Source organism: Metopolophium dirhodum, chromosome 9 (assembly GCF_019925205.1).
Source record: "Metopolophium dirhodum isolate CAU chromosome 9, ASM1992520v1, whole genome shotgun sequence".
In the NCBI taxonomy this organism is placed as follows: Eukaryota; Metazoa; Arthropoda; class Insecta; order Hemiptera; family Aphididae; genus Metopolophium; species Metopolophium dirhodum.
In genome coordinates, this window is record NC_083568.1 from 14,522,561 (window position 1) to 14,550,042 (window position 27,482).

At 35.7% G+C, this 27,482-nt stretch overlaps 1 protein-coding gene across 2 annotated transcripts in view; it reads right to left on the reverse strand.

Moving 5' to 3' along the window:
* Positions 1 to 27,482, reverse strand: part of LOC132951927 (uncharacterized) — a 104,328-nt gene that overhangs the window by 8,272 nt on the left and 68,574 nt on the right. For both annotated transcript variants that reach the window (XM_061023994.1, XM_061023993.1), the window contains 3 exons: positions 8,227 to 9,326; positions 6,385 to 6,955; positions 2,975 to 4,388 (listed from right to left, as the gene is read on the reverse strand). In XM_061023994.1, the coding sequence (XP_060879977.1) occupies positions 2,975 to 4,388; positions 6,385 to 6,955; positions 8,227 to 9,273 (3,032 nt within the window). In that variant the 5' untranslated portion in view covers positions 9,274 to 9,326. The remainder of the gene's footprint in view (positions 1 to 2,974; positions 4,389 to 6,384; positions 6,956 to 8,226; positions 9,327 to 27,482) is intronic.

A 27,482-nucleotide genomic window follows, 5' to 3' on the forward strand; every position in this document is an offset into this window, starting at 1 on the left:
GATCCTTAATCCGGCTTTGCTTGTTATATCGAATTTAAAAAATATTACAACGTGTAAAAATAATTCCTTATACTTTTCTGGATAAATAACAATCAAACATTTCGGAATTTAATTTCCAGCACGACTACAATATATATGTAATAATAATATATATACATTCAACGTTATTATCGCTGCTGCAGTTGCCGGCGATCGAAATAAAAACGAATGATACACAGGGGTAAGGTCAAATCGTATTTATTTTTGCCAAATTGCACTCGGGACAGAAAAAAGTAATGTTCGAATTGCACTAGGGTTCAAAAAAGGTTATGTCCGAATCGCACTCGTTCCAACCATTACATAAAACCTATTTATTAACGAACATCAGTCGACGGTCGGAAAAATTATTTGTTTTTTTAATATATAAATTCTATTGTTTTTACTATAATATAATAATAATTACACATTATTATACAGGTTCAATTTAAAACTATGTATTCACGTTTATTTCTAAATTGGCCACGTGTCGTTGTAAAACTAAATCGATGAACACGCACACACATGCATTTGTCGACTAAAATTAATATTCGTTCTAAGTTTTATGGAACGATCGGACCGATTACACACAGGCACGGCGCCAAGGAGGGGAGGGGGGGGGTCTAGCCCCCCCCCATCCACTGAAAAATATGTACAATATAATAAAGTCATAAAAAATTATTTTTAAGAGCTACATCAAAACTACTAAAAAAATTATGGAATAAATTGAATTTATTATTTGTCTAATAAGAAAAAAATTTACTAAAATTTCAATAAAACATGTTTAAATTTGTAAAATAAGAAAAAAATCTTTTGTTTAGGTATTTATTATTACATTTATTTAGTACTAATTACTGGATGAAAATAAACAAACAAAGATACCCCAAATCATTGCATTAAAGATGATTCAAACAAATTCATCTGTTCATTACTAAGTACAATTACTTCAGGTAGTTTATATTTATGAAATGTAGGTAAGTAAAAGAAACATTATTATTCATTCACAAAGGTATGTAATATTAAAGTCATAAAGAAATTATCATTTTTGTACATTTTTATTCATTATGAATATAGTTGTTGAAGGTCTGTTGATTAAACATTTTCTTACATAAGGACATAAGGTACATAACAAATATTTGACATTATTTTTAAAACATTTTTAACTATTCAAAAGTTTGTACAAATTATCGGTTTAGACTTTTAGAGCATACAATATAAAAAAGTATGTACTACATAGCTATAGTTATATTATGTTATATGATACGAAAATATTTATATTTTAAATAACCTCAATATTTGTTGAAAAAATCTTAGCCCATGTAAAAAAATATTTGCCCCACTCTGCCCCTCTGGAAAAAAAATCTAGTGCCGTGCCTGATTACACAATTCAAACACTTATTAGGTTTAGACGCTGTTCGACAATCTCCATACACTGCTGTCAGTGAACGGCTATCAGTTTGGAATGAAATAAATCAGTTTGTCTTTAGGACGTCACATCAATCTCGAAAAACTATATCAGAAAACCGCGCTCTCGGATAATATCGTTTTGTTCATCACGAAGACACGTAGAGGTGCACTGAAGACTTCACGATGCATAATATTCCTGTATAGGGTTTTCACGGTGCAGCGGGAACCCGCGGCGGCAGAGATTAACAACTATACGTGCGTTGAGCGCGTAAATATTACAGACGAAAATAATGATGACGACACGTATCTACAATAATACGTTTTTTCAGCCGGACGGATATTGAACGCGGCACGTGACCCGTTCGGTAATATAATAATAATAATAATAATAATAATAATAGTAATAGTCATAAAAAAACACAATGACGATGTACGGGTATACCAACAGAGACGTTTATTGCGGGCTGCGATTCGAGGGTTTACGGCCGAGCTGAGTGTGCGTTTTTAACTTCAAATCGACTTTATACATACGCGCGTATGATATATAAGTAACGAGTAACGACTATACCTACCTATAGCTGGATATTATAAATATATATAGGTACCACGTGCACGTGCGTTACTTTCTCAGGTATATTGCGTGTGTAGACGAAATATATTATAATATTATAACACCAAAAACGTGACTCGACAAGAAATGTCGTCTCGGTCGATCTCCCCACACCGTGGGCTCTAGTAATAAGTACGATAGTCGTACATATACTACTCATCATCCGCGGAGGCTATGCCAAGTTCTAAAAATATGAAGTTTTGTAGGGAATATTTTGCTCCCCGGCTCCCCCACTATCTTTTGATCGCGCAACTATACCTATAAGTTATAACTTATAAGTATTAAATTAATAAAATACCCGCACAATAATGATTATTAATTTAAAAACATTCAGTATCAACCAACCAAATATTGAAATATCTCAACATCCTAAACTGAACGGACCACCAACCCAGTTACGGGGGTGTCACCGAGGCAATGCTATACCAGCGCTCACAGTATAGGCGCCGCCACTGATCATTACCTAAATTGTATTTAGCATGCGCGCGACTTATATATAAAACGCGTATTCATAGTCAATGCTTAAGAATAAGTAATGCTTAAACTATACTTATGATTCAAATGATATTCATAAACAAGATTTTGACTTAAGAAAAGAAAAAGTATTACTTAAATTATGGTTACTTTGGTAAATTATTTATGGTAACTATACATTAAGCATTACTTTTAGTTATTATCGCAATTTTTTTTTCAAATTATCAAAATTAGCTTAAGCAATACTTATTTTTAAGCATCGACAAACAATAAGGCCCTTAGGCCGGCGCCACACATAGCGGTTTAAACGCGTGGTTTGGCGCTGCCCGTCTATTTTTGGCTGTTTCAATAATTCCAAAAACGTGGCGGTTTCAACGACTTTTTGTGGCGCAGCTGTTATATCTACGTCTGCCACGATAATTTTTCCTGAAAATCCCGCCCAAATCGTTTAATGAAGCCTGCACTCACCCGTCTGTCGTCTGTATCTCGACGGGCTGGTCACAGTCCTCGCAACTGTGCTGGGTCTCGTGCTGCTGTTGCTGTTGCTGTTGCTGCTGCCACTTGCTCCGCGAGCTCTGACTGGTCTCCGAGCCCACGCCCGAATCGTTGCGTTCGATTTCCACCGCAGCCCTCTTGGCCGCGTCGGTTGACTGCAATATCGCGGCCACAGCAACCGGGCCGCAGCCACCGTATGACGACGACTCTTCGCCCGAGTCGTTGCAAGCACCGCCACCGCCGCAAGAGTCAGACTCGGCGGCTGCCTGTTCGTCGGAGACAACCACAAACTTCGGGTGTAAGGTGGACGTGTCATGCAAAGAGCCGCACCTGCGTTTCGCGTCCACCAGATAGTTGATAATGTCATACTTGGTGGCGCCCTCGAATATTGACCGGCACGGTAGTATGGCGGCCGGCTCGTGGTCGGCGCGGTCTGGTGGTGGGCACGAGGGCAGTGGTGGTGGCGTGGGTGATTCTGATATCTCCTCGTAGATGGGCTCGGCGTCGGCTACCATTGCGGCCGCAGCCGACGAGGAAGTGGATGAGAACGATGACGAGGACGCCGATGACACCGACGAGTAGGACGCGTCCTCCTTAGCCGAGGCGTAACACGACTCGGAACTGGACTCGGTGTCGGACAGCGGGTGGACGGCCATGTGGTGTTTCTCAATTTCCGACACGCGGTACGGGCTGACCAGTGGTGTGGTGCCGCTTCCACCGGACCTGCGGCCACATACGTGCGGCGTCACGTCCAGGCGGGCAGCCTGCACCGGGTCGTAGTTCATCCGGATGAAGTCGGACATCAGGCTTCCGGCCCGGTCAACCACAGTCACGTTGCTCCTGTAATTCCCGCTCCTGCCCCCCCGGCCCGTGTTTCCAGTCGGCCCGATGCTGATGGTCACCTTGTTGTCGGATGACGCAGCGTACGCCGCACCGCCCTCACCGATGATCACCGACGTCTTCAGTCCCGGGCTCGAGTTGATGAGTATAGACGTTTTCTGTTCCGGTTCGACCGGATATTCTGGGCACGTTCCGAGTTCATCGGATGGCGAAACTTGTACCACCGTCCTGTTGTTGTTGTTGTTGTTGTTGTTGTGGTCGTCGTCATTGTCCACGCTACCGTCGCCTGTCCTTCTTCCACACAGAAACAATTCGGTGATCGTCGGGGTCGACGTCGACGAAGGTGGTGGTGGTGGAGGTGGTGGTGGTTCGGCCGGCCTGTCAAACGCCACTCGACTGTCAGGTCTGTTCTTGTGCCGCACGTGAATTCGCATAGTGTCGTTGAACACCGTCACGTCGTCCGACCCGGTGGCATTTCCGGAGTTTTGTCTGTCGCTTAGGCTTCTTTTCAGTTTCCGTTCGACTGCTGCTACGATCGCTTCCGGTACTAAAAATGATACAAGTTTTATGAGTATCATAGGGTGAAACTATAGGTTGATGGCATTTTTTTTTGTGTGGCGGATGGGGGTGGGGGGGGGGGGTTATAACTTATGAGGTGGTCCACGTGAATCGGGAAGTCCGATGAACTTACCACGTGTTTTACGTAAATTGGAACTTTTACCAGCCGATGACAAAACCCGAAGTAAATGTTATTCGCTCATTTGTTCGCCTTGTGTAATATTTTTTATATTGGTACTTACATTTGATTATACGTGTATATAAAAATAATGATCACAATAACAGTGCACGTGCCCAAATCACCGTTGTTACTGTTTATTATGTTATAATTTTTCCTAATTTAAATACCGTGATTTGTGTCAATTGCCAAAGAACCTACCACGCCTACAATATTAATAATATATAGTTGCATCGTCTAAAACCATTTACTCGTATTTCTGTAACGTTATCATAATACACCCGAGTCCGCGTTCAATGACATATTATGGGTTGCCCTTCCTCCTCCTTTCCACTGGTACCCACGAATAATATCAGTGGGATCCCTTTCACCGCAGTCTAAAACTGACACCGCCGGAAGAGCGCCCACACGATTCAACCGGCACGACACTATACAGAAATCACTTTTGACTGTCAAAAACTGAGGCAATCCATTTATCCGTCAACTCACACGAATAGATGTGTTTATAAACGATTATATGAATATCTACAGCAAGTGCGTACACAATACTCCGTGCTAGTGGACGAGTAATAATTATTTTGAAAATATCCAAAATAATTAAATTCGAATGGCTTTAACGCCAAAAAATACCCTATGTCCCTCAACTAAGGTTGGCTCTTGCATATCCCTTTCATAATAAATTTTGACATTTTAGAATTTTTTTTTGTCAAAATTTAAATTACCGTTCTCGTAAGCTTTATATAGCCTAGTCATGAAGTTTGTTCGACATTCCTTCCAACGCAAAAATAAAAAATACGTTAAATACATATCCAAATGGCAAGCAATAGGTCTCGCCGTCCCCTTGGTAGAAAAAATTTACTTTTTTGAAGTTTTTTATATGAAAATATATAGGTTGCCATTCACATGGATTTTCAAGCCTAGTTTGGAAATTTGCATGACAATGCTTCCGTTCAAAAAAATAGTAATATACTTTACTAATTTCATCTCAAAACCAAAAAAAAACGTGTTTCTACTGTTTTCCTAGGCGGCCAATGGTATAATTATTTACCACACTTCAACACATTTACCTGGACAATCGTGGTATACTCTTAATAATTGAATATAATTCAACTCAAATTATAGGAGAGTAAAAAATTTAAAAAACAGTGGTTACCAGTAAATTATTAAACCAGTTTTTTTATAAATATTTATAATAAAGGTTTCTAGACATTTGGTATAGTCGAAAATCATTTTTCGGTACGCCTTCACAGATATTTTGGTTTTCGATAGCGGCTGAAGCGTTGGAAAGCGTTCAGTGGGCGGTTAAGTGGGAATCCCTAATAGTGCTGGGTGGTAAAATGGAAATCCCAAAAAGTGTCGGGCGGTAAAATGGAAACCCCCAAAAGTGCTGTGGGCGCACATTTCACGCAGATACTGAAATCTATACCACGGTCCTTACAAAACAAACTATATTGGTTACATCTTATATTAATATTATAACTTCCATGCGTGACGCTTAAAATAAATAAAACCAAATCGTTTCTTTCATGAAATATTGTTGTCATTATTATAGTCTAGTTGTAGTATAGATCCCTGCATTACCTTTGCCGTGATTGATGAATGCAGAGGAGTGAAAATTGTATGTGTGGGTCGTGTAGGAAGGCAATTTCAGTCTTGGGCGAAATGCGGCCCTCGCTTGTGGCTCGAACCGCACACGTCGCACGTTACTGAAATAGCTTACTTTCCGCCTTTGCCACACAATATACTATTGCGATTGGCATTCTTATCAGGGTTCGCGTTTACATATTTAACAGTTTGGAGAACTTACCACTACACAAAGGGCTTTGGTCTTGCCGATGCTGTAGGTAATGCGCAGGTGAAGGAGTTGGTGGCACAGGCGTCGATGGCGGCGTGTTTTCGACGCGGTTTTCTGTCACCGACGGAGCTGCAGTTTCCAAGTGGGCACCGTCGTCTTCGGTCGGTTTTTCAACGGCCACCGAAACGATGTCGAATTGCACTTGCTTTTTCGTCTTTTTTTGCGGTCCGCTGCACTGGCCGGCACCGACGACTTCGGCCGACGTCGCAGTAACCGGTGTCCGCGACCTGACCGGACTCAGATCGTCCGTGGTCATCGATGCAGGCTTTTTCAGAATGGACTTGATCTCGGACGACACGGTGGTCATGCCGCATGTCGTCAACGAGTGAGATCGTTTGGCCGGGCCTGCGGACAAGTCGATGCCGGCGGCTGGCTTGCACCGGCGCCTCGGGGGCCTCACTGGTGACTGGTCCGTCCCCGCGGCCGCTATGTCGGCAACGTCCGAAGCGGACCCGTCGTCGTACCACACCGAAGACGCGTTCTTGTGGCTGGCCGGAGACTTGGGGCCGTCGAACAGTCGAACCTGTCAAATCGTAAATAAATCGTTATACAAAACCACTAAAACCCAAAACCTCAATCTAGCAGGGGCGTCCCTAGACCCATTTGTAAGGGGGTGGAAACTAAACGTATAAAATAGCTCTTATATTATAATAGTTTCAAACTGCGTATTCTAAATTGTATTATATTTATTTTTATTAATATTTTTTAAGTAGGGCTCCCTCGTGTGTTAAAATCTTAGTAAAGCATATCATCGCAGATTTTAAGTTCAGAATAATTCATTTTACTTGGTATATTTAATATTTTAGTGAATTAACCCGCAGTATATAATTAGAATTTGAGAATATAATATATAGGGTATACTATTATTTAGGGTTCTCTCTGTGGGAACAATATCAAAATAATCCTTCGTGGGGCCATAATAGCAATATTTTTTTATTCTAAACGTACAATTTGCTGTTATGCGTTCTTTTACGACTTATGGATGGACAATTTTATATACACAAAGATATCACAGTATAGCATAAATGTATTAAAAATTAATATATAAACATTTAATATTTTTTATAATTTTAGTGTGTATGACATTGTATGATATAATATGATATGCAATACCTAATCGTTCACATACAATATTATACTAATATTATAAAAAATATATTTTATTGAAATTATATTATCGGAAACCCCCTGCCCACATAACTTTCTCCCGTCCTAATTAAACTTCACCTATTCACTTTAGCTGACCGTCAATGTTATACTCTTGTAACATTTCCTTCCTCACAATCACAAAGCTAATCTCTCCTAATATTGACGCTTCCTAGCTATCTTCTTTCATTTATCAATGTTAAATAAGTCCCTTCACGTCCTACTCGCAATAAAACTTCTTTTCTTTTTCCTCTCTGCTCAACCTATTATGTTATGTCTAATGAACAAATTAATATAATGAAACTGGCAAATGAGGATTCTTTTTCCTTAGTATATAAAACCATATTATAGTATATTATTATGCACTCGATATTTTTATAATTATTGTGTTGTTATATTATTTTATTGTTATATTGTATAATATTATGTTATAATATGTATTACCTATTTACTTCAGTGCAAGTCCATTTTGTAAATAATAATAAAAAAAAATAATGTTATCAGAAACAATTAAGTTACAAAAGAAACAAGACAACTTTTGATGTACCAATAGGGCAGTCACCCTTCCCCTTTCTTGAAGATTCCCCTACAGAAGAGTGATCATTTAAACTATTAAATACCAATTCAGTAGCCATGCTTAGTGCTTACCGTGTGTCCGGCGATGTTAACACCTCCGACGGTGTTCCGGTCCATCGAGGTCTTTTTGACCAACCCGTTGGACGAAAACGATCCAAAACCGCCGACGCTCGACTTGTTCTTGGCGAACACCGTGTCCTGTATGCGGTTCATGAACTTATCTTTGAGCGACATCCGCTTGGGACAGTCACCGTCGCCGCCGCCGCTGTCGTCGTCGTTGTCGTCATTGTCGGAGTTCTGCTGCAACAGATCGTACGGGTTGACGTTGCACTCGAGTATCGACCGACGGGACGACGAGACGACGCGATCTCCTGCACCCGTATCGTCGTAATCGGGTGACGGCGTCCTCGGCGAACCGCTGCGGTTCCGTTTTCTGTCCAGTTTCCCAGCTGCGGTGGCCGTGGTGGCCATGCGGTTTCTGCGGACACGGTCGTACGGGTCTTCGGACGACGGCGGGACTTGCACCGTGGCTGCTGCGGCGGCCACGGCCACGGCGGCAGCTGCAACCGTGCCGAAGTGCTCGCGGCCCAGGAAAGTGCTGCGTGACTTATTCCGGCCGCTTGCAGCCCCATGGCGGCCAACCGTCCCCGCGCCACCGGTGCCGGCGTCTCGTTCGTACAGCCAACCGTCGGCGTACCGCATGGACTTGGACAGCGCGCTGCCGGCCGACACGCTGTTGTACTTGGCGTGGTGCGGCCGGTAACCGTTTTGGTAGTGACGGCGGTGCTGCGAGCGGTCACCGTCAGCCGAAATCGCCGTCGCCTTGTGATGGGCGGCGGCCGGTACCGTGGCCGTCGGTTGCCGGTACCGTTCGGGCAACGCTACGGACGCGGCCATTGCGGCGTCCGGGAGCTGGTCGTCGGCGTCGACTCTGCAGTCGCGGAAAACCGACCGGCCGGCGTCAGTGCGTAGACGTACGACGTCGCCGCATCCGACTCCGATCCCGAAATCAGTGCGGCGGCATTGCGTCAACAACGTCGTGGTCGTAGTCACCGTCACCGGTCGTCTGTCCCGCACCGTTGCGATCGAGGGCTGTCCGCGCAGACGGTTGCTGTTCATCTGCACCTGTTGTCTGTCGGCTCGTCGTGGTTATCATTGTACGTGGTACCGACCTGAAACACGTGGTTACCACACCTTTAGTATAATAATACATAATTGTATACAATATAATAAAAAATTGAGTAGAGGAGTTTGATCTAACGGTTTTGATAAACTGCAATCTAAGTATAAAATTATTCAACACAGACCCCTCATAACCACCAGACATTACAACATTTTTTCAACTATTACATATTTTCTACTGCATAGATTTAGGTTTCACTTAAAAAAGCAAAAATTCAAAACTACAATCAATTGCATATTAATTGTTTTGCGCAATCTTGAAATAAGGCTATAGTTAGATACAAATTTGTTTCATGTTACGACAAATCCAATTTTATGTTGTATAATATTTAGGTGTTTTTGCTTTTTGAGGCATATTTCTATTTTCTTTATTTTTGGGATTTTTTCATATTACGTTCATCATCAAATACATTATTATATAATTTAAAGGCAACCGCACACTGCCATGTAACACCAGCACATCGTGACAAAAGAAAAAATAGTCTGACAATCGAAATCCATTATTGTTGTCATTCATGGATCACGAAACCCTTTAATTTTTCCCCAACGGTCTTGAGATTATAATGTACCTATATTATATAGGTATGTCGGTATGTGGTATATGTAGACCTCATTATAATATATTTTTTGTCAGACCGATTATTCAGTTTCCTAGGTTTTATTTCTTAATTAAATAAAATAAAAATATATATTATTATAAGCAACCCCACCCCTCCCCCCGTACAAAAAAAAGGTACTTCGTGTTCAAATGTTAAATTCAACCCCAATGTGGAAATTTTTGGTATGGATCATGATGGTTATTGTGAAAAATCGTCTACAAACGTAGCAAGTTTCAATCGAATGTTAAAGGAATCAGTTAAAACTGCATAGTGCATAGCGGTGTTTAACATTTTTGCAAAAAATCGAAAACATTAGTTTTAACTAGGGAAGGGGTGGCAAACGTGTTTCGAGCACCAGTTATGTTACTTAGATTTTATAGGACAAGGACCATTATCGAAGCTGGGCAGGACCATTTATGAAAATTGCGATCTCAACGTTGACAAAATAAAAAATTTGAAAATTTTTTATTTGTGTCTAATAGGTGCTGAACAGGCCTGTTGATTGCCATTTCCATACATATTTTACTTGTTTTTTTAATTTTGCGGTTAATGGATTTCTGAGCGAATTTCAAAACCGTACTTACGTCAAATGGATTATACGCTTGTTCGGCTCAAAATTTCGTTGTTCAATATTAAAGTTTGTAACTTGCATATTATTATCATTTTATTCTTACAATTATTTCTTATTATATTTAAATCTATTTTACTATCCAACAGTTGCCGTTTTACAACAAATATATGATCATTTCGTAGAATTGGTCTTTATATATTAGTAATTGTCCACATTACAGAATAATTGTGCTTTCACAGTGAACGAAATAAATACATACAATCAATTATTGTTATTTCCACACACTGATTGTTGATTTGTGTCTTCAAAATACGTCGTGACAAACTTTACGCGTACAGGACCATTATAATAATATATTATACTCATTACTTTTACGTCGTAGCAAATGAAAGTTATTGGAAACCCTAAATTTTTGTTCGGCGTTTCACACGATATCCAATGACGACATTCTCGACGATTAGAGATTAATCGAATTCAATTAACGACACGTTTAATGTACTCGAACTGATAATAAGACGTATTATCGGTTATCGTAATAATCTTTATATGTACTAGTAAGTACTTGTACCTATTACGAGTACTGATGTATATTTTTATTATATAGTCATCGCGGTGTACGTCACGAACGCAAAAAAATGATTTCATACTTTCTAGACACACTGTACCCACATATACAGACGACAAAAACTATATATTAAATTTCCAGTCGTTTGGAAATAATATATCGTAACGCCGATAATTTCATATATACCTATATAGGTACGGCGCAATTAAACGGATATGTCGATCGTTTTTCAAACACACGTCTGCCGGTCGTTCGCAAAATTCGCAAACTATGTAGTCGTGATTGTTATTGTAGCTATACGAATGAGCCAATACGCACTTGAAATTAACTTCTCAGAAATTTTACCAATTTCAAAACAATTTAACGAAAATTACCTACCTAATGCTCGTAATCTCTAACCCGAGTGAGTATACAACTGTATACCTCTAACCACTATATACATATAATATTACATGTTATTCTTTCTAAACGTTATTATTTAAAATTTGTGATCATATTTTGGGGTATAGGAGGTAATGTACGAATTTAAAATTTGGCATGCTTAAATTGCGAACGTGTACCACGATAATATATTATATTATACGCGATATACATCTTTTACGTAACATTCTCCCGCTCGCGTACATGATTAATAACTTTTATTTATCGAAACGCATTTATTTGTTGGTGCGCGTGGAAAAATTGAAGAAAAAATAGAAAGCCAAATGGCATTGTTCCGATCTATACGGCCATTATACTTAATATGTTACATTATTATGTTGCGCTAATCGGCCGAAGTGGTCCATCATTATATTATTATATAGTACGAAAAGGAGATTACAAATGGGACGTATTGACGAGTTATAATGTATAGACATGTGTTGTTGTAGCAGGTAAGACTTTGCGTGTGGCATCAGCGAATGATGACATCCGCGAAAAACGTCGTAATAGGCAGTCAAAAACGTATAGTCAGTGTTATACAGAGCGATTGACCAAGCATGCTCGTCTCCATTTTCCCACTTGAATAATACATTTATTCAAATTCTGAATTTTTAAGTTTTAAGTAAGTACCTATGCTTAATAGGATCATCACTTCAATTTATTTTGTATAGATAGATTTTTTTTCAAATGAAAACCTACCTTTTTTACTGTAAATATCAACATTTTATAGTTTGTAAAAATTGTAAAAATTGTCCAAGTACAATAATTATCCAACATTACATTATATTTGATATTTTTGTAAACCCATTTTTAAGGCTTATCATACAATTTAATAATATTCAGAAACTATTCGTTCTAATTTTGATATATAAATACCTAAACATCAACATTTTCGAAAAAAATAACTACTTAAAAAATTACAGTAAAAAAGGAAAATTTGAAAAATCCGTATTTGAATAAATGCATAGTTTAAGGAAAATTAGGATTGCACGAACTGAATCACGGTGTATTGCACCTACTTTTGATTGACTCGTTAGCATAATACTCACAGCGTTCCGACTGTGCATATAACTTGCCGCACGACAGTCGAACATAATAATTATAATTACAATATATTATATTCTTGATGTTGTAACGAAACACCCGTACATCATCGGTGTTCACACACGATGACAATCTTGTACCGCTGCAGGTAGTTTTTGTGCGCTAATATAATAATATTATTACCTAAATAGGATTCGTAATACGTATTAAAATAATATAACAATACATACATCACGCGTGGCTATTATATTATTATATGCAGTCATCGACAGAATGGTTTTTTTTATTCCACAGAGAAACGCGTTCGTATAAGCTGCAACGGGACGAGTTACACTGCACAATATTAACAGCCGATAGGTGTATTATATCATGCAGACAAGCTGCAGCTATATAATATAATATATTGACAGGTTTCTGTTCAACGATATCGTAGGTTATCCTGTTTGGCAATAATAAGGCCGTTCGATCTACGCGCTTTTAAGGTTTTTTTACTCAATATCTGGACGTATATAAGTGTATAAAGTTCATTAAAAATCTCCGTGATTTTAATGGTAAACGCAAGAACTATAATATAGCTCCGGGACTCGACACAACAACAATAAATCATATTATAGAAAACAAACAGAAGAATGGCAAGTCGTAAGTCAATAATACAGGTAACTGTAGTAAATATTACTACAATATTTACGAACAAGAGTAAACGCATTAGATATAGGTACAGTTGTGATTTACTAATCATGCCTTCCCCTCTTTACTTTAATAATGCAGTCATTTAAAATCTGACTTATCGGTTTTTTGATAAATACCACTTTATATAATTCTCTATATAGGTACTATTTGTACCATTTAAAAAGTGTAAAATATATATTAATATATAAGTATACATATAAATGCCATAATTAATTATAGATTCTATTAATGCTTTGTATACTACTTTAATTTTCTTAAGTTCTTAGACATCAGTTGGATTTTTGAAAGTATATACCTACATTATTTTTCTTAACTATAGAGGTTGTTGAACGGTTTTCTTTTGCAACAGCGATTTTTTTATTGCTAAGCATTTCAAAAACTTTGAGTTATCAACGTACTGTTGCGTTAAAATCATCGAACGTCAAAATATATATGGGTATATATTATATATATATATATTACATCGCTATGAACAGTAGGTACTTACTGCACGGGTAAATGGGTAATATATAATTCGCTATATTATGACAACGAGAATATTGAATCCGTCAAATACGTTTCGATTTATGTGTGTTGTCATATTTCTCGTATATTATCTGTGCTTGATTTAGTGTTTCTATTCGAGTTTATATGGTGAAAAAAATAAAACAATTTTCTCACAATCTCCACCGACGCAGCAACCATATACTACACGCCTCGAGGTTTAAGCGCTAGCCTTTATCATCGAAAAGGTACGTGCACCTATTATGTAATGTCGTTCGTAACCGCGGTTTATCTAATAAATCGCTCGTATTATGCGTCTTAGATTTTACAATCGAACGCGTGCGACGATAATAATATAATGTTATTATATTATGTACGCTTACCATTGTGAAATAACGTTTTTTACTGAAATCTAAAAACAAAAACGTGTCTTTTTTAAGTGTACCTATATTTATATAATATATACATATTATACAACATTACCATTTTATACGGCAAATGGTGGCAGTGGCGTGTTTTACATATATATAAAGATAGTCGTCATAACTATACATTCTATATAATATACCTATTATAAGTCCATAGGGATTCGGACGGATCGCTGGTTAAGAGACGCGTGCGGCCTGCTGCTGGTTGTACATAATATATAATAATAATATGTATTCGCATATGGCATATTATATTATTATATTATTATTATTGTGAACACAAATCGGCGGCGGCGATGCTTATAAACTGTCGCGACCGCTGCAGCCTGGTTTTGCAATAGCGGTTTGAGATTTCGCGACACCACTACCTACAACCAGGTATATGTGCCGTGTTTTCCACCGCGTGCTTTACCGCATATCGAACGATTTATTGCACACTACGTCCATACGCGGCTAATAATATTGTATATTATTGTAAACCTATATGTTTCGAAAACATCGTTTTTTTCCCGTCGAATTTATTATAATATTATTATTGTCATTAGGTCAGCGTATCGAAACATTTAATATCATTGTTACGCCACTACGACGTAATCCTATTTCGTAGCTACCAATAATCTGCGCACAACAAGTTCGCGTGTTTTTTATTTCCCGCGCAGGCATTGGTCCACGCACACACTATAGGATATGACGCCGTCCTGGCACCACGAATACAAAAAATTTGATTCGTTTCGAGGGGTTGGCATTTGGGTTACGAATTCTAGTCACATGGTTACAAACTTGCAAGTCACCTATTTGGTGCTTCGCTAATCGCCAAGCATACTGATCACCATTTTTCCACTTAATAATGAATTTATTAAAATATTGAATTTTTGAACTTTTAAATATTAAGGTCCATTTTTTCAAATACTAAATTTTTATACAATTCAAGGAGTGGCATTGTGGCAATACTAATTTATTTTTTTTAATTGATACTCATCACCTTTTTTCCCAATAAACTGTTAAGCAGATGATTTTTTTTAACCGTTGATGTTTCTAAATCAAAATTAAAACGAGTATAGTTTATGAATTATTTTACCTTGTGGAATAAAGATTATAAGTCTACGATAATGATATGGGACAACTATGTTGATCTATATTTTATGTTAACCTATAATCACCGTTTTATAATTTGTAAAAAGTGTAATAAATACTAGATTCAATTATATTACATAATATATTTTATATTTTTATAAAATAATTATTAAGGACTATTATCCTTAGTTTATACATTGTTGTAAATTAGAATTTACTCATCAGAATTTTGGTTTAGGTACATAACATTTTTCCAAAAAATCACCAGTTTTAAAATGTATAATGAAAGTAGTAGGTTTTCATTAAAAAAAAGGATGTTTGTATATCACCACAGGAATACGGAATACTCTTTAAATGGTATAAAAACTAAATAATTTAAAATATGATCCTTAATAGTAAACTTATAACTCTATAATTCAGGATTTAAATAAATTCATAATTAAAAAAAAATACGCTGTTTAGGTGGCTGGAGTTTAAAATTTTCAATTAGGTTTGTCACGTAGGAGCAACTAGTGTTTTCAACGAATTTGTCTGTAAACTTATTATTACATTTATAATATTTTTATTACGTCTTAATATAGTTGTTCATAACCCTTCCGGCTTAGCTAAGAATTAGTATTTTCGGTTAAAATTCGTGCACACTTAAAATTATTTTAATCTAAATACCGAATATTATATATGTATTTTATTATTGTTTTATAAACGAACCGATTACTAGCGCGGTCTCTATATAAAATTATACCTATATTAGCCGAGGGGCGTTTTCTTTACATAACGCGCGAGCACTGCACATCTGCATTATAATTTATAAATACATAATGTTAATTAACTCGATTGAGAGACTGATAGACTGAGACAGACAGACAGAGAGATAGAGAGGGATAGAGAGAGAGAGTGAGAGAGAGAGAGAGAGAGAGTAAAAATAATTAACATTTTATTGTAACGGTATTTCTTAGTAAAAACGTCAGACTCGGAGACTCCCGTAAATTGATAGTTTATTTTTGTTTTGTTTTTTTTTTTTATGTTTTAAATCGGTTCATTATACGAACCTTTTTTGTTAATCGGTTTTATTTCCCATTTTTATCTCTCGGTGTACGTTATAATATGCACGTAATAGCATCTAGAAATATTCAGCATACGTCCAATCGCATTCAATGCCTATACATAATAATATACAATATACTTACTGCAATTATTATTGACGTTTATCTACGACACTTCGTCCAAATGATCTGAACACTATATAATATATGTATAATACATTATTATGGGTACGCATTTGTGTAAGACGAATCGAAATATTATATTTGCTGGCCGAAATACACACGCTCGGTTCACTTTAAGTAGGTATACGCACACTTACACGAAAATATGTTCCGGTTGAAACTTAAAAGAGGAGATTATAATTCGTTTACAGAGTGCTGCATGACTGTTTAAGTGTTTTAAGTATTACTGTGATGCGGGCCACAGTAATAAAATATTCTGAATTTGTGTAGTACACTTTTTTATTTTAAGTGAAATACGACTGCTGGACTACCTATAGGAATTTCTATACACATTATAGGTATGTGAAAACCTATACTACTATAACGTAGGTACATATATTATTAATTATGTATGGTGACTTAAAAACTGATGTTTTAATTTCCAACAATTTTATTACCTACGTGAATTTAATGGACGATAAATTAAAATTGTGGATGATTTTTATTTGCAGGATGAATTTGTTTTGCAGATGTAGTTTCCAGTTTTGTATCGTCGTTAAAATTCGCTTTGATGATACTGTTTTCTTGAGTATAATATTATATAGATATGTCGTACCTATGTACACATAATTTAAATCGATAAATAGAACGCATGCGCGATTATTTGATGGTGTCAAGTTTTAAGAGAAAAAAGGAACCACGCAAATCTCAATGTCGCATAAACCGGTGAACATAATTACCAGTTACCTATATATTATAAGGTCGACTCTATCGACACTATCGACTATTTTATATAGGTATTTACTATATTTTACTACCTATAACGAAACCGTTCATGAAATATTTCAAATTTTTTTAATTTTTTAAGATTTACAGGAAAACATATAAATTATCATGATAGATAATCTAAAATCTTCATTTCACTAACTTATGTACGTTTATACTACCAACGGTACCTATAGCTTATCAATAAATTATATTTATAGCAATATAAGGGAACTCAAAGCAGATGTAGAAAAATAAATATTATTATGTAACACTAACATTTACGTTTTTTCCAAACTATCTTGAAAAATAAAAAAATCAATCTGTTTAAAAATATAAGTTCAATATTTCATTTCATACATCAAATCCTATAGGATATATATATATAATATTATATATTTATGCTTGACAACGGAAAACAAATCGGAAACGTTATTTATTTAAATTCTCTCTGGCGATATGCGGATTTACGGTGTTTGATGCTTCCATGCGCGCCACCCCCGACGGGATTTTCATCGAATTATTTCCTCGACCAATTTTCCGATGAACCGGAAACGGTGTATGTTGATATAATTATACACTACGAGAGTTGTGCGTTCGGAAACTTGTCGATCTTCGTCGGGTTAATTTCACGGTATACGTTGCGTTATACGAGTAATCAACTTAACATTTTTTCGACGACGAATTCGTTATATTACAGGCTCCCCGGGTTTTCTTGGTTTTCTCCGGATGTTGACACAGCTGTACCGTTGACTCCGAGATCGCAGATTCGTTGGAAAATTCTCAAGGTGCTTTTCCATTATACACCTTCACGCGTACGGGTATACTGAACGTTTACGTTTCATATTAGTATTGACATTGGAAACACTGGTTAGGGATTCAACAACACAGTAATGTGCGGGTTTATCGTGTGGCAAGAACCTATATATACACTCTCCATGATGGTATTCATGACTTATCATTGATTTTTATGCACACGTGAACGTGTGTATAGTAATAAATTTGAAAGTGGAAACACACTTCAAGTCACACCTCTGTCGGTACTCGGTTCAGATGTTTGTGGAACAGACTATATACAATACAATATATTCGTATTAGAATTGGTGTTATTATAGGCACCCGAGTTATAGTCACTGCAGGTCTATCGGCATGTTGATTTTTTCCATTCGTTAATTTGACGGTTTATATAGGCGGCAAAATACTTCGAGAACCGACTGATCCGTAATTTCTCTCTATACAATTTATCGGGTTTTTAGTTTTTATTGCAATATCGAACGCAATATTAAGTAGATAAGGCAACGCGAAGTCTTTAGGTAAACAAAAATGGTTTAGCACGTCGTTCGGTCGATCGTTAAGGCTCTAGTGTCTTCATATCTTATAATTTATGTTGACCCACTGCAGCTGGTATAGGTTTAACTTACGCACGTGCAACAGTTATTCATCCTATCGCGTTGTATTGCAAATTAAATGGCCAGCACTGAAATCATACAGAGACGCGAGAAAATTTCGACAAAACCGTTTTAGTGGTGCCACGAATCTGCGAGCTGTTGCCGTGTACGACAAAGTACCTAGTTCTTTACCTGATGATATATTATAGGTACGTTGATACGAATCGATTCGAAATTCGACGGAAAATAATTCGTCATAATATAATAATATTACAATATACAATATAGCATCACCACTGTATGAGCTAAAAGTTTCGATCGATCGCAACGATATAATATAATAATAATATTATGATGTCTATACAACCGCGAACTGTATATTATAATATTTTTCGAATTATAAAATAGATGTTTTAGCGAGTTTCATTCCCACATAATATACGCTATATACTCATCGGGAAAATTAGAACGTTATATAACGTGCGTACCACCAAGGTGCGCGCGAAATTCTGCTACACCCGCGGCATAATATTGTTTTCGGATCACCGCCAATAATTTATATTTCCGTAGAAACCGTTTGATAAAAATGTAATATCTAATATCCGACTATATCGGTGTGCGACCTTTATAGTGGCGTTCATATTATACTTATATTTTTTTTATTACAACCTTCCCCATTAATAGTATATACAACTGAAAGTTACTCGGCTCGGAATTTAAGTATAATAGAAATCTTACGAATGCAATTTGCAACCCAATAATTCGTCCACATATATATATTATTATAATGCAATATTATACATTCAATTAAACGCGGCCACGTTATGTTATACTTAGGTGCAGGTAGGTACATTGTGTATGTATACGGACGAGAGATTGATAAAATGCAACCGCAACTTTCGAGCGAATTTAATGTAACGTGCGGTAAGGCGAGCGAATTAAAGACCGCACGCGCGTATGTATCCATCATCATAGTGCAAAATAATCCAATTTTTTCGTCGCCTTTTTTGAGCATACTCGTCGTAAAAGTAAAACTTATACCTATACATGGATACCGTACGACCATATCTAATATTATATTATAGGTACATGGTATACTGTGATCGGAGAGTCTATATACTTGTTACCGTATAATGGTTATTTTGTGCGGTCGTGGGTACGGTTATCAATTTATCACGATAGAGAAAACCAAATTTAATCGATCTGCCAACATTTGAATTCAATTAATTTCTTCTGTAACATTTAAAGACTATTGGAAATCTATTCAATATTAGTTCATTATTTCTCAGTATAATTAGGTTTTTTCTAGCTTAATTTTCATCTTATACGAAAATTGGAAAATGTCAAAATGATAATAGTATAAATAAATACATACCTACAATATGTCAATATTATTACAAATAACAACACACAATTTATTATAATACAAATCAAAATAAAATTATTTTAAAATGCACTTATATAATAAATATTTGACATGGAGTAGGTAGACGCAATACACGCATGTATGTGAGCTAAACTTTGATTATTATATGTGTGTATATTATTACATTAAAATATATGCTGAACCGGGATTTTAAGATAAAGGATTTAATTATATCAAAACCAAAGAAACCAAAAGTTCTATAACCCATATTATACCTATAATCTTGGGATCAAACGTCCTATGACTAATTATTTCCAGTTACCCTGATGGGACCAAATATTTCCTATCTCAATATTTTTCAGGGACTAAACGTTCATATTATATATTCAATTTTTCAACGTGGAAAGACCGTATACGTTTGCCGATTTCCAGTAAGAATATCACAACCATATTATGCGCAATAAATTGTGTATATTTTGTGGGTAACCGCTTTGGTAGGTAACAACAGCAATACATCATGTTCTATTCGATCACTCTCTTGAATACGATATGCATGTCCTAAAGTCTTTATACCTACTCCAATGGTGAAACTGTATTTTTTTCGCCACACAGGTTACAGGAACGCGTTTAATATTTTAATGCCGATACGGAAAACGGTACCTATATACCTATAGACATAATGTACATATTGTTGTGTACATCTTTAAAAAAATATATGGTATTACCTAATACAACACTATCAATACGATGCGATTTGTTCAAAATAAAACGTACATAGACGACGATCATAATATTATAGCTCACACGTGATAATACATTGTCGAAAGGACGAGAGAATCCGTCGCAGCAACGAGCGATTTTCTCAGGCTTTTCAATAATAAGTAGGTCATAAGTATTATACCTACTGATATTATAATATCGGTACGGACCACATCGCGACGACTGCGTTTTCAAATCAACGTCGTCATATTATTATATAATTATAATACTGTACAACGATAATCGATTATTTTCAATTGTTTTACCTATACACCCCCTGAGGTCGACGTGTTCGTGGATTTTGTCCGAAACTCCGAGCGTTTGCCGTACAAGGTATGTGGCACGCCAATTGGTATTATCAACGAACCACGGAAAAAACGTCGATCGTTGCGCGCAGGTCAGATTAGGTGTCGTCGGCACGCTGTGAGGACGGATAGAATAAAAAATTCTCCTTATTTCAAATTTCTGTCTGACCCATATAATTATATTTAGCAGCATGAGCCGTCGCACTCCGCTGATTGGTCGTAATTTTTGACGAAATCGATTACGATGATATATTATATAAATGAGGGACAAGAGTATCATTAGGAGTGATGTACTCAATAATGACGAATATATATGTAGTTCGCGTTGGACGAGTGTATTTGGAGTTTGGACATAACAATGTTTCACTCAGCTTTAATACGGCGATCTTTCGAGTGCATTCCAAATTGATACTTATAAAGTGGATAATGTTCCGAGTGCATCCATAAAAAGGTATGACCCACGTATGCGTCCTCCTAAGGTAAAAATCGTATTTTTTTATTGCACAACCCATGTGCATTTATCAGGGTGCACCACGAGGAGGTGAACTACATAATATGCATTACACCCCAAAATGTTGTTTTGTGATATTTATTTTACAATTTTATCGTATTAGTTACCTAATTTTAAATTGTAATATTATTTTTTAGGTACAACTGTATCATAAAACGTTTGTATCAATTTGAAATTATTTTTGATATTCTAAAAATAAATATAATATTATGAATTAAAATATATGATAGAATTACAGACGCAGTTTGTACTACCTACTACTGTCTCTACTAAAAATATCAACACTACGGATGCACTTAAGCAATGAAGAAGGTATAATTTTGAAAACTGGCCGCACTCGTGATGCCCTCGAAGACTTAGAGAATTCTACAAATCATATTATAATATATGCCACAAACCATCGTTCGAATATTTCCTTATTTGGTTCTCCAATATTCGTTTCAAACAATGGGTATACGTACGACCACAGCAATATACTTTGCGAGCATTCAAGTGTTTGAGCACATAATTATCGGAAACATCGAAACTTTTTCCTTCCAAACCAACGTAAATGTCTTATTTTTTTACATCATGCAGCTGGGTCATCTATTTCCAAAAAAAAAAAAAACAAACAACCAACCAACCAACCAACTCAAATACCAGATGTAAATTAACATAAAAGACTATATTATATTATCGTGAAAGAAAAACTTTCATGAAATTATAAAAACAAATTATAATCAATTTAAAAACAATATACATTCAACATTTAGGTTTGATTATAAAGTAAGTGGATTTTTTTTTAGCTTTGGACATTTTAAAAAAAAGGAAAAGGGACGGAAAACGAGGATTTTCTCAGTGCAAGAAATCGTTAATTTGTTTTAAATTAGGGCCAACGAACGAGCGAACACTTTGTCTGCACTGGTAAATACATAATATATTATAATTTTATATTGTTGTACATAGTCGGTTGGTCAGCACCTAGTCAACCCCGATGTCATAGTCATAGTCGCACAGGCACAGCGCACACAATCGGAAATCAATGTATTATTTCGGGCGGTCGCAACAAGAATAGTACGTGACGACGGAATGAAAACGGGTCGAAAAAAAAACAGTCGTCGAACAAACAGAACAGGACCGTATATTTTTTTTCCATCCATTCGTTTGATAAACGGTTAAACGTATTGACAATATGATACGACAATAATAATATAAATCGTCTCTTTTCGTTGTGGGTCGCTGGGGACCGTCACGCACTCATATTGCACATTATCGGCATACAACTCTCAATATAGGTACATACATTTAGGTACAGGTTGTAATTTATTTATTGGTGTATATGCCTACTCAAAATCATTATAGTTTTGCTCAGTCATCGGCGTTAATTATTGTCGTGTAAACGATTGAACAGTTATTTTGTTCGCAGCGATTCGCCCGAATTTTCTTCTAAAACACCTGCGCGTCTCCGGTCGTCGACGTTCGCTTCCTTTTTTGCCCATCCTATATAAACAATATTTTATTTCCCGATTCGTAGGTATATGTATTATTTTATTTACAAACATCTTTTTCCCATTACATCATGGCGTCTCATCGACTCCGGGTCGTTTATTATTATTATTATTATTATTGTACCATTAAATCGCTCACGCGAACGACATAGCTCCCACGGTTCCCATTTACCTAAATAACAACAATATTCGCGTACCTATATAATATATATATATATATATACCTATAGTTCATGTCGTCGCCATCGTCGTAGTTTTTCGTCCAAACGGGTATTTCTTTCCATTATAATTATTATGATCTCGTGTTTTTTATTTTTCTTCTATATATATATATATATATCTAATCCTAGGAAATACATTATTATTACATTTACCTACCTACCCGTCTAACCGTTAAAATAACAGAACCGCAGTCCTCCGACCCACGCGGTCGACGGTACCACCGCTAATCGAGTCCGCGGTCTTATATTCTCTTGTTGGCGGTTTGCTATACTATATAATATATTATATTAATTTGCATAATCGATCGGTTTTTATCGTACCGCGTTTTTCCGCAGTTTCGAAACAATATTGCAAAAAAAAAATCAAATAACGAAAACTAACCCAACGTTTTGAAACGTGTGCTTTATGTAGACGAAATCGTTCGCGATCTTATAATATATTCACAGGATTCGTAATATTATTATGTATATTCTATAGTATGATATACCTTCGCGAGATCATTACAACATCTTGCGCAGTTTGTACATGCAGTATATACTGTCGATGCTCGTGCACTTAGTCGAGCTGAACCAACGCGATTTTGATTTTCGATCACTGTCGTATAATAGTATATAGGTATATAATAATATATACAATAATAAAACTGACCGACCGAATAGAAGCACTATACATAATTGAACTACCCCGCACCGCCTCCAAGTCATTCCCGTTTCTGGGACACTTTAATACAATATTATTAGGACGGTTTTTATTTTAAGTTCTGCGGTAAAGACGCGGCACGTGCTTACTACCCTACACGGAGACGAATCATTTTTCAATTAATATATAATTAAGTATACCGGACTTTCATATAAATATAAAAACGGTGGTCTAAAATATAGTAATAAGAATATAAAAATACTCAAACGATTTCAATTATCATATTTAGAAGAAAACTTAGTGGACTCGTAAGGTTTTTAATTTGTATACTCGACTACGTTTCGCAATGCCAAGCAAAGTGTGTAAAATATATTTTAAACAATTTGTTTAACTCTCCAAAGCAACACGCTATACCTACAAGAATCAATTAAAATACGTTTTCGTGATTCCGCAGATTTTTTTTATTCTACACAATTATTGGCCATTTCACCAATGCCGCAAAAAACATACCTGACAAATGCATATTTAAAACTGTTTTTTGATAAAATATTATAATTATTGAAAATAATTACAATTTAAAAGAAAAATGTTAAACAAAACATTACGTCGATTTCGTATTAATATTTAATATACTTTATAGGTACCGTTTATAAACATGCACTCTATACCGAAAAAATGTTTTCCTGGTAATCTCATTAAAATTGTTTTTAAATCCATATTATAATATACTATTGTAGAATATATACACAATATATGAATTGGATATTTTAAAAGCTTTGAATTAAGTGTTGCGTAAATTTATAAATGTGTAACGTAACGTTGCAAATCGTGTTTTATGAATATTTTAAATAATACAACTTTTTACAAAAGTACATGCAACGATCAAGGTCAGAAAAAAAGTAAACGTAAAATTGTCTTGCATGCAAAATTGTCTTGCACATGCATGCCGATATCGTATTACAATACAGTTTACCGATGCACCACAATAATTTTATAAATGCTTTTAACCGTATAATATTATGTACTTTATTCAGAGACCGTGAACAAGGAGTTTGACACTCGACACTTAGTATAATATCGTAGGCGTGCATAGGTAGTACTTGGAACTTATCTGCAGTATTGCATTTAAATTAAGATTCACGTTAAGTCTTAACCCTCTACAAAGCACACACGTGCGTAGAGCTTTTAAAATGTAATAATATATTATTATGATAATACGTCATAAATAGTCATAATAATATGTATAACGGTCCGCTGTGTAAAACACATTGCAATTATTTTCCAAAAAAACGATTCTGATGATTTTGTATCAATAGTTTTAAAAAGAAATATTCTTTAAATGTTAAGTAAGTAGTGACATAATATTATATAATTTTAAATAACAATTTAAATGTTTCATTATTGAAATATCTACAAGACCGTTGCCATGTTTTTATTGAAAAACAATAATGAATAAAACCGTAAAAACTTTCTGGTTTCGTTCGCAGAATTTTAAGGAGTCGTAAAAAGTAAAAACACAATAAAAGTGTTACGTAGTCTAAATAATACCGAGTTAAAAATCAATGTACACAATCGATGTAATAAATAATAATACACTAGCTAGTTTGTTCATAACTTGAACATAATAGGCAGTAGGTGCCTTACTATAGTATCTATACTATCTACGCACATAACGTGTGGTACTTTTGTGTAAGAAATGAACACAAAACAATATTGTAATAATATCATTCGATTTATATTGGTAAAAATGTGTTTTTCTGAATATTACAAGAACAGGTAATAACATCGCGTAAGTAAGATGACTTGTAATGTTTCTTTCAAAAATAAAAATTAGAAATTTAATTTGGAGGACGATTGCCGGAATGGATTTGTAATTCAATTTAGTTTCATTCGAATCGTATTACGCCTCGTCCAGCAATCGGGTCGAACGTTGCATTAGACACCCGAGTAACGATCGTGCAATGTACCAGCGCGTATGATTACAACCTTGAGGTAACAAAACATTTTTTATTTTTATACAAATATGTAAGAATCTACATCGATCGGGTAATTTTCTATGGTGTACGACGAGTATAGACTATAATAACGTCGCAATCGGGATAAACGTGCACCATATATATATATAAGCTTTATAATACATAATATATTATTTTCTATATTAACTTAACGGAATCCTATTCAATATGCGGTTAACTGTGTGTTGCGTAGTATAATGAGTTCTATACTTTATTTACGAATTTGTTCACCTCCGTTCGGCGCGATCATTAATAATAATAATATTTCCCTCCATAATGCATTGTTCCCTGATGTTTGTCACTCACGCGAGCGCTCTTACAAGTGCTGCAGAGATAGGTGCTGCTGTCTTCACAACTCGTTGGTAAAAAAAAAAAAACATCAAAAAAATCCTAATAATAATAATAATAATAATATACTGTTCACGGTATGTAGGTCCGCCTGCACACAGCAGCCGCCTAATGTCTGATGATTTAAAAACGCATTATATTATACTTCCAAAGAATGCTAAACGGTTCGACGCGATAATAAAATATTTGAAAGAAAGGTCTCGGGCATAACCATGATAATATAATAATAATAATAATAGATGTGTTTTTTGTGTTTACGGAACTCTTAATATTCCGTACATTTTATTTACGTTTATTATTCGATCGAACGAGCGCCGGTATACGACCCCGATGTTATGTATATAATTGTGCGACAATGTGTCGCCATGACTTTGGTCCACATCGAACAACAACGTGACCTGCGTTTTCGATACTTACTGTATCTGATTCGAATGTAGGACGTATCTCCCCTCTCCCTCCCATTCCTTCGGGTGTAAGGCGCCGCGTAGGCACTCGTCCATCAAAAATGATCTTTTCTCCCCGAAATATTGTTAGGCTCTATATATATATTGACAATAATAATAAAATCCTTTTTTCTCCGATGAGAAAACTCGTAAAAGCTATATAAACGTTTTTGAAAATATATTTTTTACATAGTTTTAAGTCGTTACAAAAAAATATATAACTAATATAACTTTTTTTTAGTAAAATGTCTTTTATAACAATTTAAAATTATCGAAAAAAAAATGTTGAATCGTTACCGATATCTACGTTTTTTGAATATTGGTCGTTCTTCGAAAAAAAATCGCCCTGCATGCACAGTAGAAGAATCGATATTTTCACATACCTATTATAGGTATATGTACTCCTTTTTGCAAGCTTAAATAAAAGTATAATGAATATCGTCAGAACTTTGAAAAATTCAAAAAATTAACATTGAGTTAAAGTTAATCTATTATATTATACTATTATGCTAATTCGATGCGTGCGTACTATACGTATATAAATACTTGTTTAATATGTCACGTAGGTAACTACAGGGAAAAAAAGTTAATTTTACTCGGAAGGTCCTTTTCGCATTCCCGAGAGACTTGACGGCCGACTCTTTAGGGTATATTGCTGTATAATTTTACAGTTTTCCCCTTGGCAATAATGTTTAAAGCGAGCACAAATAGTTTTTTCTCGTTATTTAAAAAAGCAAGTTAATAAATCGTGTTTTTAAGTTTATGCACCGAAATGTTACAATTTTATTATTAATATCAAAAACATGAATTTTATGCATT